The 18184-nt window shown below is 53.2% G+C and overlaps 2 protein-coding genes across 10 annotated transcripts in view; one reads left to right on the top strand and one right to left on the bottom strand.

Annotated features, from left to right (window-relative positions):
• Nucleotides 1-16633, top strand: part of FAT2 (FAT atypical cadherin 2) — a 117518-nt gene extending 100885 nt beyond the window's left edge. For all 3 annotated transcript variants that reach the window (XM_051844385.2, XM_008255280.4, XM_051844388.2), the window contains exons 21-24: nucleotides 490-925; nucleotides 3636-3789; nucleotides 4902-5359; nucleotides 6199-16633. In XM_051844385.2, coding sequence (XP_051700345.2) covers nucleotides 490-925; nucleotides 3636-3789; nucleotides 4902-5359; nucleotides 6199-6731 — 1581 coding nt within the window. In that variant the 3' untranslated portion in view covers nucleotides 6732-16633. The remainder of the gene's footprint in view (nucleotides 1-489; nucleotides 926-3635; nucleotides 3790-4901; nucleotides 5360-6198) is intronic.
• Nucleotides 12508-18184, bottom strand: part of SLC36A1 (solute carrier family 36 member 1) — a 54550-nt gene continuing 48873 nt past the window's right edge. For 6 of the 7 annotated variants that reach the window (XM_008254845.4, XM_008254838.4, XM_051843256.2 and 3 more), the window contains one exon: nucleotides 12508-16757. In XM_008254845.4, the coding sequence (XP_008253067.2) occupies nucleotides 16486-16757 (272 nt within the window). In that variant the 3' untranslated portion in view covers nucleotides 12508-16485. 7 annotated transcript variants of the gene reach the window in all.

Raw genomic sequence — 18184 nt, 5'->3', positions numbered from 1 at the left:
CGAGGAAGCCAGGATGAAAAAGGCAGATAATGTCTTAGGGTTGTTATGAACGCAGATTTCCCCTGTGGTCCCCATAAAGGTCTTAGAGGCTCACTTTGAGAACAGCTCAGCTCTTGAATAAGGGGATGGGAATGAGAAGGAGGGTTTTTGAAATCCCGAAAGCTAACGTTTACCACTGTGAAGAAGAATCCAAAGTACAGGGCCTTGATCGGAAAGGCATCTCTAGGCCTCATTTGCCTTATGTGTGAAATGCAGAGGTAGGTCAGCCTCCCCATGCCATCCACCATCCCATGCATCGTGGTGAGAGCCAGATGAGTCCATAGACAGAGGAGTGCTTTGACAACTTTCACGGTCTATGAGTGGATTGTCTAGAACAGCCTTGAAAATCACCAGAGACTACCTATCCCACCCGTGAAAAGGCAAACAGCATTCTTCAGGCTGGCGGCCTGTTAGCAGCTTCACTGATGGCTGCCTTGGTTTTCTCTGCAGCTGGCCGACGGAGTGCCCCAGCTGGAGCACCGCTGCCCGGGTGGTGTCCACGGAAACCTTCCCGCGCAGCACCGCGTGAACGACTACGAGTGGCACTCTGTCCTGGTGGAGGAGACGGCCGCCTCCATTCAGCTGCTGGTTGACGGTGTGGGCAACTCCTCCCTCCTGGTCCCAGAGAACTGCCGTGGCCTGCGTCCCGAAAGACACCTCCTGCTGGGTGGCCTCGTCCTCGCGCATCCTTCCTCAAATGTCTCTCAAGGCTTCGAAGGCTGCATGGATGCCATCGTGGTCAATGGAGAAGAGCTGCTGATCCCTGGCAGGAAGGCGGCGGGCTTGCTGGAGGAGCGGGCCCTCACCCACTGCTGCCTCCCCAGGGACGACTGCCACCACAGCCCCTGCCTCAATGGGGGGAAGTGCTCACAGACGCCCGGGGCAGGTAAGGCCTGGGGTGCGTGTGCGTGGGAAACCAGGGCTTACCCGACAGGCTCTTCCAACGACCCTGCCTGCGGAACACCAGTGCTCTGGCACTGCAGTGTTTACAGGTTCCTTGACCACAGCCGAGAAGGGAGCCATTGTTGTGTACCATTTTACAGCCCGGGACACTGCTGAGCTGGCAGGGCCCCCAGACACATAGAGGAGCTTGCCCAAGGCCATATGGCTTTCAGGTGGCAGAGACAAGTTCAGGGTGGAGATCTCAATGGAGGACTCCTGCCTTCAGATTCCACATTTTCCTGTTTGCCCCTCACCACCTTGAGAAACGCCAGATCTGCTCCAGGGGAAGCCAGGCTCCCTCAGCAAGAACTGTGTGTCTTTCTCCTTTCTCAGGGATGAATAGGGAGTGAGTGAATAGGGACCCTGCTGTAGAGGGTTCAGTTAATCGCGCCCCTGACTCTCGTCACCAGTCCATCCCACGTTTCCTCCTAGTTCCACCTAATGTGTCCCCCTATTCCCATCCCCTCCCTTGACCTCAGAGGCAAATGCTGATTGGAAGTGTTTCAGTGAGTTCTTGCAGACTACATGTTACTGGTTTTCACATGCTTGACTTTTTATTTTATGTAAGTGACCTATTTTTTTTACATTGTCACTTGTCATGGGTTTTTCAGATGCATCCATGCTGCCATGAGTGATTCTGACTCAATGCTTTTAACTGCGGCTCAGAACTCCATGGCGCGCATCCATCACATTCCACTCCCCACTCTCCAAACTCCCATCTCCTTCCCCAGCCTACAAGGAAATCCTCATATGCGTCCCCTGCGGACCTGTGTGGGAAGTTTCCTGCTCGCGCGCATGCGTGGAATTCACACACCCAGAGTGTACACAGCATTATCTTGACTAAACATGGCCACATTGCATTCTGTACAGCTGTGGCTGTCTACACTTCACCAGAGTGCACAAAGCTCCTACGTGCCCACACCCTTGCCGACACTTGGCATTATCCTATTTTCTGATTTTTGCTGGTCAGTCATGCTGCCATTTCTCCCTGCACGGGAGCCAAGGAGTCATCGCTACTCCCCCTACACCCACTGCCATCGCTCTGACCCCACCCCCTCAGCACTCACTCACCTTTTCTCCTGTGCCAGCCACCTGCCTGCCCAGCTCCTCTTCCCACCTTCCGTCTCCCAGCAGGAGCCAGATGAGCCTTGTAAAATGCAGATGTGAGCACTCCACTCCCCTGCAAGGGGCCCTTCTGTTAGGAGTCCAGATCCCTGCTTGGGGCTCCCCACGTCCCAGGCCCTGTGGCTCACACTGTCCAAGTTCCTCAGTCCTTGTTAGGCCCACCCTGGTGTAGTTTCAGTTGTTGAACGTGCCACACTGTCTCCTCCCAGCCTTTGCACACACTCTTCAGCTTGAAACACCTTCCACCCCTCCCTCCGCCCACCCTCGCCTGGCACCCTGTCTTCTTCCCTGGCTGATTTCTACTCAGCTTATAGGTCTCAACTGAGATACTTCCTGAGTCCCTAGACTAGGCTAGCCCACACCCCCAACATTTCCCTTCGCTGAAGCTAATTTTATTATGATTACTGAAACACTGACGTGATAGGTAACCGCCTGGGTTTGAATCCCAGTGTTGCCATTTACTTCCTGTGTGACCTTGAGCTTTTGCCATACGTTCTCTGTGCCCCTTTTCTCCTCTGCCATCTCCTTGAACCATCCATTAATGAGGATGATAACAGCAACCAGTCTCTGGGTTATCATGAGGATCAAATGAGTTCACACACCAAGACTCTACAGCAGTGACTAGCACTAAATAACTATTATTATTTTTTTAAAAAAGATTGATTTATTTCTTTGAGAGGCAGAGTTAAAGAGAAGGAGAGACAGAGAGACTGAGATCTTCCATCTGCTGGCTCACTCCCCAAATGTCCGCAATGGCCAGGCCTGGGCAGACCACAGCCAGGAGCCAGGAGCTTCATCTGGTTCTCCCACATGGGTGCATGTGCCCAGGCGCTTGGGCCATCTTCTGCTTTCTGAGGTCACCAGTAGGGAGCTGGATCGGAAGTGGAGCAGCTGGGACACACATTGGTGTCTTGGCTTAACTCACTACACCACAATGCCAGCCCCAACTTTTATGATTATTATGCTCATTAATGTTCTTTTTTTTTTAAAAGATTTATTTATTTATTTGAAAGACAGAGTTATAGAGAGGCAGAGACAGAGAGGTCTTCCATCTGCTGGTTCACTCCCCAAATGGTCACAACAGCCAGAGCTCTGAGCCATTCCGAAGCCAGGAGCCGGGAGCTTCTTCTAGGTCTCCCATGTGGGTGCAGGGGCCCAAAGATTGGTCCATCTTCTACTGTTTTCCCAGGCCATAGTAGAGAGCTGGATCGGAAGTGGAGCTGCTGGTACTTGAACAGGCACCCGTATGGAACAGCACCTGCTTCTCATTAATGTTCTTTAGATGCCTGTGTGCGCTGCTGGGCTGTAAGTTCTCTGAGGGCAGGGACCTCGTGTACTTGCTCAGCAGGGCCCCAGTGCTCACGTGGGTTTGCCACGGTAGAGGCACCCAGACGTCAATGGCCATTGAATGGTTCCAGGAGCACTTGTGTGCACACATGTTGAATGGCTCCGGGAGCACATGGTGTGCACACATGCCGAGGGGTCCCGACCTGCTGGTGGTGTGCTCTCTCACCTTCTCTTTCTCGCAGGATACGTCTGCAGGTGTCCCCCCCAGTTCTCCGGGAAGCATTGTGAGCGAGGGAAGGGGAACTGCACCTCCGCACCCTGCCTGGAGGGTGGAACTTGCGTCTCCTCCCTCGAAGGAGCTTCCTGTGTCTGCCCTCACCTTTCCCCAGGACACCGGTAAGCACAGGAGGCGCCTCCTCCCCTGGGGTTGGCACCATCAGGGCATGGCTATGGCTTCTAGAGAGGCCAGTGGGAGGCCAGGGGCGGAGTGCTCCAGAGACCTGGCCTCTGGCCCTTTTCCACGAGTCGAGCCTTGTCCCTCTTACCTCCTGCACCAGAACACATTGGAAGGAGGCAGGTGCTTGTTAAAAAAAAAAGACAGATGTCTTAAGCCCTATTTAGAATCTACTGATTCAGATTCATGGGCTGGGGCCCAGCAATCTACCCTGTGAACAGCCCCTTTCATAGCTCTGATCTTTGCTGAAAATGGCTGGAGTTCTTTTTCTCTTGTTCTGGGGCTGTGATGTCCCAGAAAGTGGCCTGGGGAAACCACTTAGTAGAGGCACTACTGTGTCTGGAACTCCCCTGCAAGCTGATCTGTGCCTTGTACCATGCTGGGCTGCAGGGGACACAAGGGGAAGAAAGTCATTCTCAGAAGCCTGGAGGTAAGAAAGTGGCAATTATGACTCCAAAGTTGGGAGCTCTAAAACATTTCTGAGGGAGACTGGTGGAATATATAGATTCCTGGACTCCATCTGGACCAGCGAGAACACAGTCTCCGAGAATGAGCTTGCATTCTGTTTTTAGCAAGCTTGTAAGCTACCTCCCTTCCCCCTCCCCACACTGCCCCCGCCAGCCACACATGCGTGCACACTGTCGGTCTGTGTAGATAAGAGTGATGTAGGCCACCTTGCAGGTGGGGAAATTTCTGCTGTAGGACAGCTCAGTGTGTCTGACGACTCCACTGCAGTGCCATGGTTGGAAATCTGACCTCATTTGGAGACTGTCTCCAACGCCTAGAGCCCAGTGGTGGAAAATAAGGAAGACGCCCAGAGTTCAGGTCCTAGTGGTCACAAATGGGGGTGAAGCTGAGGCCCGAGCATCCTGGTGGAGGATGGACAGTTTTGATGCTGACATGTTTAATAATTTCTCTCTCTTTGCGGGGAGGTAGGCAATGGGAAAGGGCGGGCTGGATGTGGGGAGTCTCTATCCAACAGCTGTTTGGAGGAGGGGACCCAGAAAGGACCGGGTAATGGCTGGGCACCCTCACGACTTCTCTGTCCCTGCAGGTGTGAAATGGAAGCAAGAGGCTGCTCTGAAGGACACTGCCTGGTCACTCCCGAGATCACGAGGGGAGACTGGGGGCAGCAGGAGCTGATGATCATCATCGTGACCACGTTCTCCATCCTTGTAACCACCGCCGGGCTGCTCTTCTACTGCCGCCGCTGCAGGTCTCACAAGCCTGTGGCCATGGAGGACCCAGACCTCCTGGCCAGGAGCGTCGGTGTTGACACCCAAGCCATGCCTACCCTCGAGCTCAACCCCCTGAACACCAGCTCCTGCACTAACTTGAACCAAACAGAGCCCGACAAGAGCTCAGTTCCAAGCGAACTCGTCACTTTCGGGCCCAGCTCTAAGCAGCGGCCGGTGGTGTGCAGCGTGCCTCCCAGACTGCCGCCGGCCACTGTCCCTTCGCATTCTGACAATGAGCCCGTCATCAAGAGAACCTGGTCGGGCGAGGAAATGGGTGAGTACAGCCGGAGGCCCCGAGGCTCGGGGTTGCAGGAACGGGGCGGTAGATCCAGGCTCTCCCCTGTCTGAGGGACACGTGTTTTCAGCCCCCATCCAGTCTGGGCCCTCGGGATGGGACACGCTCAAGGTCATGGTGCACTAATGGTGACTCAAGGTCTGTGACTCGTTCTGCTGCACCCTAACCGCTACTTTACATTCCAAGTCCCTCCACATGCTTGATGCTCGTGGCAGAAACTTGTAGACTTGGGACATGAGTGGGCGGGATCTCTGCAGTGAAAGGGGACAGCAGCACATTGGTGCTTCTCTGGGAAGGGGAGGAGAAGCACGCGTTCAAGCTCTGGTCACCCCATCTGGCGGCACAACAGCCCTGGGCCAGACCTGGCTTGCCTGGAGGGGGGAGTTTCATCCCCTTTGTGTCCTTGGCTCCGCAGGAGCTGAATTTGTAAAGTGTTCTATATTTTCAGGTGTACTCACCAGTAGTTACTACAGGTATTTTGGCCACTTGTTGATAGGGTCGCTGGGGTCCTTAAGGACGAAGTGGCTTGTTTTCTCCTCACCCAGCTCTTGGGCGAGGGCTGGGGTTGCTGTATCCAGCAGCAGGGAGCCGTGCCTACTCTTCCCTTGTTCAGTGACCCTTGGAGCAGTGGCAGAGGTTTGCAAGGTGGGCCGGCTTTGGGTTAAGCCTCTGGCCTCAAACCTGCCCTCGCTGAATTCCGTCTCTACCCAGCTCACTGCAGGCAGCACACGGGCTGATGAAGTGCAGGAGCTTTAGGGTCAGCCAAAGCCTTCACCAGGAAAACCCAAATCTCACCCTGTCTTGCTGTGCCCTTTCAGTGTACCCAGGCCGAGCGGCGGTCTGGCCCCCCACCTACTCCAGGAAGGAACGCTGGGAATACCCCCACCGTGAAGCCACACAGGGCCCTCTGCCGCCCTCACCGCACCGCCACTCCACCCCAGCTGTGATGGCCGAGCCCGCGGGCCTCTACGGGGGCTTTCCCTTCCCCCTGGAGATGGAGAACAAGAGGGCACCGCTCCCACCCCGTTACAGCAACCAGAACCTGGAAGACCTGCTGCCTCCACGGCCCCCCAGTCCCCGGGAGCGCCTGCTGGCCCCCTGTCTCAACGAGTATACGGCCATCAGCTACTACCACTCGCAGTTCCGGCAGGGCGGGGGAGGGCCCTGCCTGGCGGAGGGGGGCTACAAGGGGGTCAGCATGCGCCTCAGCCGGGCCGGGCCCTCCTACGCTGACTGTGAGGTGGCCGCGGGGCCTCCTGCCGGCCGGAGCCAGCCCCGGGCCCCTCCCAACTATGAGGGCTCTGACATGGTGGAGAGCGATTACGGGAGCTGCGAGGAGGTCATGTTCTAGCTTCCTGTCCTCAGAGGAAGGCAGGTGGGAGGCCAAGGACTTGACACCTTCCTCCTGCCTCCTAGGGAGCCGGCTGAACGTGGCTGGGAATGTGGCCCCATCCCCAGTCCCGAGCGCCATCCCTTGAAATGTGCACTTCCGGTCCCCTAGCTGGCCTCTGAGCGTGGAGGGCAGCTGAGGGCAGAGCTTCAAGAACAGTATCAGGGCCCCAGGCCAGAGGGGCTGCACAGAGCAGTTCCCTGGGAAACCGGGATCAGCTGATGCCCAAGAAGGACAAGAGACGGGCTGTTTCTGGGATTCGGCAACCGCCCGTCTCCAGAAGGCAGGGCCTGAGCACGGATCTGCTTTGCCAGGTGCATTGTTAGACCTGGGCACAGCTCCACTGCGGAGGAAGGCAGGCAGGCCGGCCCACGCCTGACAGGGGCTATGGGGACGAGGGCCGGGATCGTCTGATCACGGAGGGCCACGTGGTGACCTCCAGGGGCTGAGGTGAGCAGGTCCACAACCACCTGTGCGCCTCCTGTGACGATGCACTGAGCGTTTGTCAGGTGTCTGCTCCATGTCAGACCCTGCGCGAGATACCAGGGACAACAAGGGCCCACTCCCCCAGAGGCTCCCAGAGGGCCTTGCTCCGCCTTTGAAAGTCACACAACCTTGTACCAGCCAGGGGCCTGGACTCTGCGCAGCCCTGAGCGTTCTTTGTGAGAAGAATTAAGACCTCATGGAACTCTGGTTCTTTATCCCAGGTTTCCCAGGCACTTTGGCCAAAGGCAGGAAGGAAATGATTGTTCATTTTAAAAATGCTTAGGCACTTTCCAACCTTGCTGTCTGGGCAAGTCTCCCCCAAGGGGTTTTTCTTCTCTAGACACAAGGGACTCGAACTCCTCTCCAGGGCAGCGTGCGGGCCAGCAGCACCCAGGCTGGACCCCCTGCCCTTCCTTGCCCTCTCCTGTCCCTCCATCTCATATGCCTGCCAATCAAGTGTTATCCTGCAGTGACTCAACCCTATGCATGGAGGGTCAGTGTGGGCACATGTCTACACACGTGGGTGCCCATGTACAGTATGTGTGTACACATGTGTGGAGTGTATGTAGCCAGGTGTGGTGGGCACCGGAAGCCACTGTGGCATCTGGTAGCCGCCCCCTCCCTCCCTGCCCATCCCTCCCTGGTCCACTGCCTTTTCATGTGAGTTGCTTCTGGAGACAAGAGTCAAAAGGAAGAGCAATGGTGGCACTCAGCCATGTGGTGAGAGCGTGTCGGTCTGTGTGTGTGTGTGTCTGAGTGAGAATGATGGGATGCCTGGTTTGGTTGGTCTTTTTTTTTTTTTTTTAACAATAAAGTATCTTTTTTACTGTTACTTTCTGTGTCACTTAGCCTGTTTGAGTCACAGGACTACCACAAGGGTCTGCAGGCCTTTCCAAGCCAAGGTTCATGGAATTCGGGAGCTAGAAAGGGTCTTGGAGGTCACCAGACATGGGACTTCCCAAGCCTCAACACGACTCCTGAGCCCTACCCCAACTCAGACCTCTGAAGGGGGGGGGGAGAGGGCTGGGAAAATATTTGGGAAACAGAAAGCCTCAAACTCACACAACTACTGTGGTTTGAGCCTCTCGGTTTCACAGTGGGAAAACCAAGGCTCTGAGTATGAGAGTCCCCTAACCGACAGGGTAAGACTGGGGGGCTCCTGACCCCGCCCCATCCTCTCTGCACATTGTCCCGGGTCTTGGGTGGCCAGCTCTCCTGGTGCTGAGTCAGCACCACACTGTACCCCACACCCTAGATGGTGCTAACTTCCCTGGGCAACAGTGGTCACAGGGGAAAGCCCCGTCAGGCAGAGCGGGCAAGTCAGTGCAGAGTCAGACCACAGCGGACTGGGGCTCAGGGTCAAACAGGCTGGATTCCAGGCCCAGCACTAACTGCGGCCTTGAGCAGGTATGAGTTGGCCTATTTTTTTTTTTTAAGAGCAGTTTTAGGTTCACAGCAAAACTGAGAGGAAGTATGGAGCTGCCTCTGTCCCTGGGGCATGCACAGTCTCCCCACTATTAACAGCCCCCGGAGAGTGGTATGTTTGTGACAACTGATGGACCTGCACCGAGTCGTCATCAGAATCACCCCAAATCCGAGGTTCACATCGAGGCTCATTCTTGGTATTATAAGCTCTATGGTTTGGACAAAGATTTATTATTTATTTTTCTTCAAATCATACTGACAAAATGGGCTTCCACCTGCTGGTTCACTCTCCAAATGCCCATATGGACAAGGCTGGGTCATGACAAAGCCAGGAGCCTGGGGCTCCATCTGCATCTCCCATGTGGGGTAGCATGCACCCAAGCACTTGGACCATGACCTGCTGCTTTCCCAGGCACGTTAGCAGGGAGCTGGATTGGAAGCACAGCAGCCAGGGCTCCAACTTGTGCTCCCATATGGGATGCTGGTGTCGCAGCCAGTGGCCAAACCCTCTGTACTCCAATGCCAGCCCTATTAGTTAACCTTTTATGCCTCAGTGCGCTAAATGAGGGTACCACTAGCACTTCCCTCGCTGGATTTGCATATCCATGAGATATGAGAGGTGAAGTGCTTAGCATGGTTGGTACATGAATGCAGTGATGCTAGATATATTTGAAGGCAGGTCTTCACAGAGTATCCACATCCCCACTTACCTTTGTTCCAAGGCCAGGATGAGAAGACATCCCCCCAGCTAAAGGCAGGTAGGTGCAAATGTTCAAAGGCATTGGCTTTCAATGGGGGGGGGGGTTCCAGCATCTTATCCCCACCAAGGGGATAGTCGCTAATACCTGGAGATGCTTTTGGCTGCCATCACCTGTGCAGTACAATTAGCATCTAGTGAGGTGAGTCGCAGTGCTGTCGAGTGCACCACAGTGCATAGGACAGCCCCACAGTGAAGAACTGTCTAACCTGCAATGTCAACCATACTGAGGTTAAGAAACGCATTCCTGGGCTGGCGCTGTGGTGCAGATTAAGCCGCTGCCTGTGACACCAGCATCCCATATAAGTGCCTGTTTGCATGCCAGCTGTTCCACTTCCAATCCAGCTCCCTGCTAATGTGCCTGGGAAAGCAGCAGAGGTTGACCCAAGTGCCTGGGCCCCTGACACCCATGTGGGAGATCCAGATGAAGCTCCTGGCTTCGGCCTGGCCCAGCCCTGGCCCTTGTAGCCTTTTGGGCATGAACCAGCGGATGAAAGATCCCTCTCTCTCTCTTGCTTTATCTCTCTAACTGCTTTTCAAATAAATTTTTAAATAAAAAGAGGCAAACTATTCAAATACTTCACTAAAGAAGATAGATCAATGGCCAATCAGCTCATGAACAAATTCATACCATCAATAGTCACAAGGGAAATGCTAATTAAACCACAATGACATACCACATCACACCTAGCAGGAGGACTGTTTAAAAGACCACAGTATTAATTATTGCTGAACAAGAGGAGCAACTCTCAGACTTTGCTGATAGAAATCCAAAGTGGAAAAGCATATGCTTAGCATTCACTTACCAAACAACCCCACAATTCCACTCCTAGGTATCTATCCAAGAGAAATAAAAACATATGCCTACACATAAATATACATAGCAGCTTTATTCATAATAGTTAAAAACCGGAGGCAACCCAAACATCAACTGGCAAATGGATAAACAAAGTATGGCTCATCCATACGAGGGACTACTACTCAGCAATGAAAGAAACAAATCACTGCTGCATGTGACAGCACGGATGAATACGTAAAGCATTATGCTAAGTGAAGACGCCAGACACAAAGGGTTATGTCCTTAAGGGTTCCATATACGTGAGCTTCCAGGAAAGGCAGAACTAGAGGAATAAAGAGTAGATGAGTAGCTGCCAAGGCTGAGAGGTATGGGGATGGGATTGACTGCAAAGACACACAGGGGAATTTTCGGGGTCGAGGAAGCATCTGTGTCTTGATTGAGATGGCAGTCACATGACTGCATTTGTCAAAGTTCACTGAACACTTGAAACACAGGTCAGCTATGCACCCGTTTTTAAACCCAGAGAGGGGAGACCAATGGCCAAGGAAGGGTCTAGCATAGCACACTCATCAAACACACAGTTCCATATGCAGTGGTCTGAGTATGAACAAGCCAGATGCAGTCCTGCGTCTCTCAAGTTCATGCCTCCAGCAGTGCAGTGGGCTTCCCTTGAGGGTCCTGGCTATCTGGAAGGATGGCCTACAACCCTAAGGTGTAAATGTAACAGGACTAAGAACTTGAAGAGGCAGACAGTCCAAAGAGGGCCCAGAGCTCTGCATATCAAAAGTGGGCAGGACATGAGCATAGCCAACGAGTTCATCGCCAAACAACGAATGAAACTACCTCTGAGCTTTGGTTTTTCCCAAGTCACCTACCATCTCAGAAAACTACTTGAGGCACTTTAGAACCTTCTCTCTAGCCCTCACGTCAAACCCTGAAGGTGGATTTCCCTTCCAAGGCTGCCATGGACAGTGCTTTGGGTTCTGGAACCAGAAGGCTCTGTGTGTATCCCAGTCCTGCCATTTCTAATTTGGTGGCTTGGAACAGTCAAAGGAAACCCACTTTACTCTCCAGTTCCAGAACAGATCTCTATAATGAAAACAGAAACACACTCCCACCTTCCTCTTTTGGCAAAAAGGTTCAGTGTTCTTTAAGGGTTCTGCTTTTAAACACATTTGGCCCAAGAGCCAATGAAGACTGATTTTCAACTTGTCTAAGGGACAGCTCGGAGGGCCCTGTTTGTCCTCTTACTGTGACCAAAAGGGAAAGGGTCCATAGTATCTCTTCCAGGTTTCCATCCTGAAATCGGTCTCCACCTTTCCAGAAAGCTGACTGTTGGGCACTGTATCAGTTTTTCTGAGAAACAGAGAGACATTTCAAGGAACTGGCTTCCAGGACTGGGGGGCTGGCCATCCTGAAACTCACAGGGTGGCCAACGACTCTGCAAACCCTGGAGCAGGAGCCGATACTGCAGTTGAGCGCAACTCTGTTCTTTCTCAGGGAGCCCCTCATTTTGCTCTTTAAGCTTCCAGCTCGCTGGAAGAAGCCCACTCACATGATCGAGAATAATCTTTCACTTAATGGCAGCGGACTGTGGATGTCAGCCACATTTATAAAAGACCTTCACAGCAACACTTGGATTATGTTGGAGTAACGAGAGATGTATAAAACCTGCCACCACACCTTTTACGTGGGGTCAACTCACAGGCACTGAAGGGGCTGAAAACTGCTGCTCAGGTCTTCAAGAGAAGCACAAGTTTCAGCGGGGCTGTCCAGTGGCATAACAGATTTTCTGCTCCCTTCCTTGGACACCTCTCAATGCTACGCATGGCTCTCTTGTTCATGCTACTTCTCTGTAAGGACTCAGTGGTGTAAGCCAAAACATTTTAACCTAAGATCTAGTAAAGGGGCCTGAGTGTCATAAGAACAAAATAAGTATGAAAACAAAAATGCACTGTGGCATAGCAGGTTAAACCCCTGCCTGTGATGCTAGCATCCATTGTGGGTGCTGGCTAATATCCCGGCTGCTCCACTTCTGATCCAGCTCCCTGCTAATGCACCTGGGAAAGCGGCAGCAGATAGCCCAAGCGTTTGTTCCCCTGCCACTTACATGGGTGTCCCAGATGAAGATCCTGACTCCTGACTTCTGCCTGGGCCAGCCCTGGCAGTTGTGGCCTTTTGGGGAGAAAGCCAGTAGACGGAAGCTCTCCCTGTCTAACTGTGCCTTTCAAATAAAATAAATAAGCTTAAAAAATGCAGACTGCAACCTCTCAAAAATAAAAAATAAGATTAATTTATTGAAAAGGAAAGGTTTAACACATGATCCACAAGTAGAACCGAAAATAAGACCTCCTACAAGCTCTGGCAAGATCCACATTTTTACACAACCATGCCGGGATACAGACCCTGTAGGCACGAAACGTACATGGTACTGCTGGCTGCTCAGGACCTGCCATGTGACAGTTATTTCTCTGGTTCCCACATCCATTGACATGCTTCTCAATCATCTCCTGACGTTATTGTTCACCAAAAGAAAACAGCTTCCCCAGCATCATCTTCTTGTAAAAGAACAGATAAAAAACAGCCACCGCTACCCCTCTCCATTGCTGCCTCCCTTACTCTGGCCGCCTCCTGTCAGTCAGCACCATGAGTATCTTCAGACCAGGGAATGACTCAGGGGAAGAAATGGAACAGGCTGGGGCTAGCAAAGTCAACAGCCTCGCAGCCAGCAGGACCAATGGCCTAAGAGTACTGACCATGGTGTAGAAGACCATATCTCTTATTCTATCCTAATGGTCTTGAAGCTCTGTAATGCACTTTGGAAAATTAAATTCTAAGGCAGACTTGAAGCTGGCCTCCTAACCACTAAAATCGCCTCTTGGGCTCTGTGTCTCCTCTTCCAGGAAGCAGCACTGTGTTCCCATGGGGGCCGAAGCTAAGCCTGCCTGATCATCTCTTCGGCTATGAAATAAGACTCCTGACACAGACCCCATTACTGTGCGTAGTGAGTGAGTAGAGAGCTGTAAACAGACATAAATTTTTTTGCACTTCCCCCAAATGAGGTGAATGTGTAGTGTTTAACACACACAAATGATATTCCAAGAAGGTGAGAGAACAGCGAAGAGGGAAAAATAATGTTTCTAGCGTACCTGTTTGGGATCAACACTTGAGGACTATCACTAAAAGTGCAAATCGTAGCTTTGACGAGGGTGGAGAGTGAGTGGAGAGCAGTGAGCACCTGCTGGAGAGGAGCGGGCGTGCAGGTCCAGGCTAGGTCACGCTGTGCGTTCGCAGCATCTGGCCAGGGTCTGTGCGGATGAAGGGCCCCTAGGGGCTGGGCAGCAGCACAGTCTAAATAACGTCACTTGTAAAGGGTGACTGCTCCCAGGCAAATAGACGAAAATGCTGGGTCACACTCTTCCTGGCAAGCGCCTGCATTTAATAGGAGGGACTCTGCCCATGGAGAACTGGACACCTGCTCCCAAGAGCAGTGCTCGGAGGAGGGAACCAGTCACAGGCTCGGAGAGAGCCCCTCTAGGCTCATGGCTGGGACTGAGCTGGGTGCAGGGACACAGGGCACAGCAGTGCCCACCCAGAACCCCCATGGTTTGCCACTGGTCCAGCAGATGCAACCCCGTGGTGAAAGCCTCCTCTGCAATCAGATGGCTACTCATCCCAGTGTTTTCTCACCAGGGGCCGGGGGCGGGGCACAGCAAAAGGCTGGGAAGCTGGCTCCCAAACAGCCATGGCAGCACAGGGAGGCCTCTCTGATTCACAAAGGCCCAGGGGCCGCAGCAGAGACTCAGGTTTGCTTGCAGGAGAGGAGGAAATGCTGGGAGCCATGCAACTGCACAGCCGGGCACCCCTCTGCCTGCATCTAACCGTGTGTGGCCCAAGGCAGCATGAGCCCAGAAAAGACATTAACCAAGGCACCAGCCAGGCCAAATGAGCTTCCAGGAAGCCTAAAGCAGGAGCTGTCTCTCCTCAACACCATGCTCTCAGCTCTAGGAGTCTTGAAGCATTCTGCTAAGAACTGGAGCCAGAGAACCTCAGCACCTGCTGCCCAGTCCTCAGGAGCCAGCATCTCAGACCTCACATGGCCAGGTCTGCCTCTGGCAGCCCCACGTTCCCAGAAGCCTCCAGTGAGGAAACTATGGGCAGGACTCGAGCCTGGCCCCCTGTCCCACATACACCTTCCCACTGAAGGCAAGTCCCAGGTCAGCTGGGGACGCAGTGAGGCTAGCAGCTGGGCTGCCAGAGCCCCAGCTCAGAAGCAGGAGACGGCAGCCTCTGAGCCCACTCTGGGCACTGATAAGCCACAGACTTGCAAGGGCAGGGCCTCTGTGAATCCCAGCGAGACCCTTGGTCACAAAAGCACCTGTTATAGATCACAAAAGAGCAGAAAAGGCAGCCGAAAAGCACTGTTTCCCTACAGAAAAACAAGGCAACCAGATGGTATCTGCCCAAGTAAGTTCTTAGGCAGGTCAGGAGCTGCTGCAGTCACAGCCTACTGCTCCCCCTGGCCGGACCCTGGGAAGTCAGCTCTACCTACCTGGCGACAGAAAAGAAAGAAAAAAGCTGGGGCCAGGAGGGCGGGTCCCAGCGAGGATGAGCTTTGGTGAGACACAAAAAAAAAAAACCATGACAAATCTCTGCTGCTCTCCCTCAACTCATGGGGCCCTGCGAGGGCCTGGTGACAAGAGTGGGGCAGAGAACCCGCTCTGTCACACATGTGCACATGTACACGCAGCAGCTGGGCACAGGGGTTGGAGAATGCCTTCTGGAAATACTCCTCGCACTCGCAGGATAAGCCAAACACAAGGCACTGTGTCCTCCTCGGGCTTCTCCGAGGTCTGTTCTCCTTCTGAAGGCCGACCTGGAGGGGAGCCAAGCCTGAGGCTGTTGGTGACACTCAGCGCAGCAGGCGAGGGAAGGACAGGGTCACCGTTAGTGTTCAGCGGTTCCTTGCCAAGTCCAGGTCATGGAGGCAGCGTGGGGCGGGCACAGGTTCTGCCCTAGGTCCCCAGGGATTGTAAACAACCGAGCACCACGTAGTATCAGACCAGCTGCTGCTGTCCTGTGGACTACACTTCCAGCTTCACGCACGCCGACCTCAACTTCTCATCTGTGGCAACAGCAGGTGTCTCCCCAGCATGATGGTGGCAACCGAACGTGGCCACCCCTTTGGCTTGTAGGGGCTGAGGCCGATAAACAGGCTTGGACGCACAAAGCCACCATGTGAGGAGTCTCCCTGACGGAAATGCGTCCGGCATGGTCATCCTTTCCTGGGGCCTCGTGCACCTGCAAGTGTCTTTACAGAATGAAATCGGGCTGGTCACTGGGAGGCACAGCACAAGCCTCCCCCCAGGGACGTGCACATTTAGAAGATCCTGACTCAAGTCTTGGAGCACCCAGCCATGGTGCTGAGGACCCACACTGATGTTCGTTCCCAGGAGAAGCTGGGCAAGGGTTTACAACAATTCGTTCCAACCTAGATCGAGAGGCAGAATCTAAAAACCAAAAGCTAAATTTTAAATAAAATATAAATATCTTCCATTGAGGCAGCACTTTGTGTCTTTGAAGAGCTACAGCAAATCAGAATCCAGTACTGTGACCCACATGGAGGAATCCAGAGGCAAGAAGACGCTGCGCAGGGGACAGCAGCGAGCCACAGGGAGGATAAAAGCCCCCGCGTGTACGGCAGGGGTTTGCAGCCTCTGGATAGGTCCAGACACCCAGCGGGGACTTGAGCAGGAAGGAGAATACTGGGGTGCAGTATCTGGGAGAGAGATGAGGGAGAGTCCTAGCTTTACAAACAGGAGGCATTCCCACTTAGACAATCTAGGCCTGGCCTAGCCAAGGAGAAAACATGAGGTAAGGGCCACTAACATTCTTAAATAAAGTGAGCTGTGCAACAGGAGCCCTCTGGGAGAGGCGGAGCAGAAGGAGAGAGGCAGAGTAAAGGAAGAGGCATGATGAGGAAAGAGCTGAAAAGTTCTGGGTTAAAACAAGTACAAACCAACAGTGACAGCACTGTTCCTAGTGGTACTTCCCACGAACCTGCGACCCACCCGAGCCCCTGCCTTCAGTCTTACCTGGCCCACGGTCCCCGGGCGCCAGGTGGAGTGGAGCCCAGACAGGAACCCTGCCCTCTCCCAGAGCATGGACCATCCCCAAGGTCCTGGGGACAGGTGCTGGGGGACACACAGGGGTGGAGGTGAGCAGGTGCAGAGAATGCACCCAGATCACTAGACATAGGCACTGGTGGAATTGATGAAGATGGGAGCGTTGCTTGGCTGGATCAGCTCATAGAGGGCCTCATAAGTCCCCACCACAAAGCCCGTGAAGCCCAGGATGCTGATCAGGGCGTCCTTGGCGATGGTGAGGGGACTCATGCCCTCCGAGTAGTAGGTGGTGATCTCCAGGAGGGGCGGGATGATGAGGGCCAGGGCGCTGCTGCTCACGGAGCCCACCAGGGAGATGACCAGGTCCAGGCGGGGGATGAGGATGGCCAACACACCTGCAGGGAGAGAAGACATGCAAGTTCAGGATTCCAGAAGCTGGAAGAGACCCTCTCATTGATCAGTATCTTCTAGGGTGGAGAGCTCTAGGAAAACTCCGATGTGACCCAGTCTGACCTCTAGGTCATAGACACCTGGAGGTGTGGGACAAGCACAGTCGGCAGAACTGAACGGGGACCCAACCTCCTGCTCCATCCCCTGGCATTCAGCACTTCCTGCCATAGTGCATGACTTCCATCCTTTGGAGGAATGGGGTCCAAATTACATTCTAAAGCAATCTCTGCCAGAGGGTGGGGGTTTGGAGACAGAAGGAGGTCCAGCCAACTCCCTAGGGACGACACAGGGGCAGCTCAGATCCCTTGATCTTTATTCTATGAGTCAAAGCCCCTAGAGAGAGACAAACAAGAAGCAGCCAACTGGAAACACCCCTCCTCCTGCTCCCCAACCCCCTCTTTGAAAGCCCACCCGCAGAAAGAGGAAGAGAGCGTACTCCCAACTGCAGGTAGGCAGCTCTCAGCAGAGCCTGGCCGAGGCACGTACAGAAAGGGGGTTCCAAGGGCAACCTACAACAGACCTCAAGATTGGCCAAGAGGGCTCCAGGGGTATTGCTAAAGGCCTTCCCCCCGGGTCTGGACACATGGAGCCTCCAGTCTTGTAACCGCTGAAGCAACATGGGGCCAACGGTCGAGTTCAGAGAAGGAACTCACTGGGATCCTGGAGCCTGCGGTTTGGGGCCAGCTTCAGAAAAAGCCGACTTATGTACAAGAGCAAGAGAAATGCTCTTAAATGAACACACGCACGCTTTACAGAGACACCTGGACACCCACGGCCCCTCTGTCAGGAAGCTCTTGCTGCTATTTTATGACCATCGCTGCTGGTGAAACCCACTGTGTTACTTTTAAGTGTGGAGAAATTTGCCTTTAAAATTAACCATGGTTGTGCACAAGTAAATAATTTGATTTAGAGGGGTTACAACTAAAAAGATCCTAAAGCAAGGGAAACAACCTACATGTTAAAACATTAGAGCAGTAAATATAATTAGTAAATACCATCCACCCACACAACAGAATAGCATGCAGTCCTAAAAATAGTAATGAAGGGCATGTATACTCCGGATGTAACATTAAACTAAACTCGGAAGACGAAGTTATACATTGTAATCGCAACCATCCTTACAAGATACACAAGATAGAATGCAGAAGAAACCTATTGTGTTAGGTCAGTGGGATACTGGGAATTTCTTCTTTGAATTCCAAATGTTATTACATTAACTTAATTTTTAAAGTAGTATTTTTGTAGAAATTTCAAGTCAGACCCAAAGTATTAGAATCACAAAATTCTGGAGTCAAGAGAAGCCAAGGGGATCAGACACAGATGCGCTTCCTCTCTCACAGCAGAGGACCCTGGGGCCTGGGGAGAGACCCTG

Source organism: Oryctolagus cuniculus, chromosome 6, assembly GCF_964237555.1.
Source record: "Oryctolagus cuniculus chromosome 6, mOryCun1.1, whole genome shotgun sequence".
Taxonomy (NCBI): Eukaryota; Metazoa; Chordata; class Mammalia; order Lagomorpha; family Leporidae; genus Oryctolagus; species Oryctolagus cuniculus.
The sequence above is the reverse complement of the archived record's forward strand: the minus strand, read 5'-3'. Positions and strand labels throughout refer to the sequence as shown.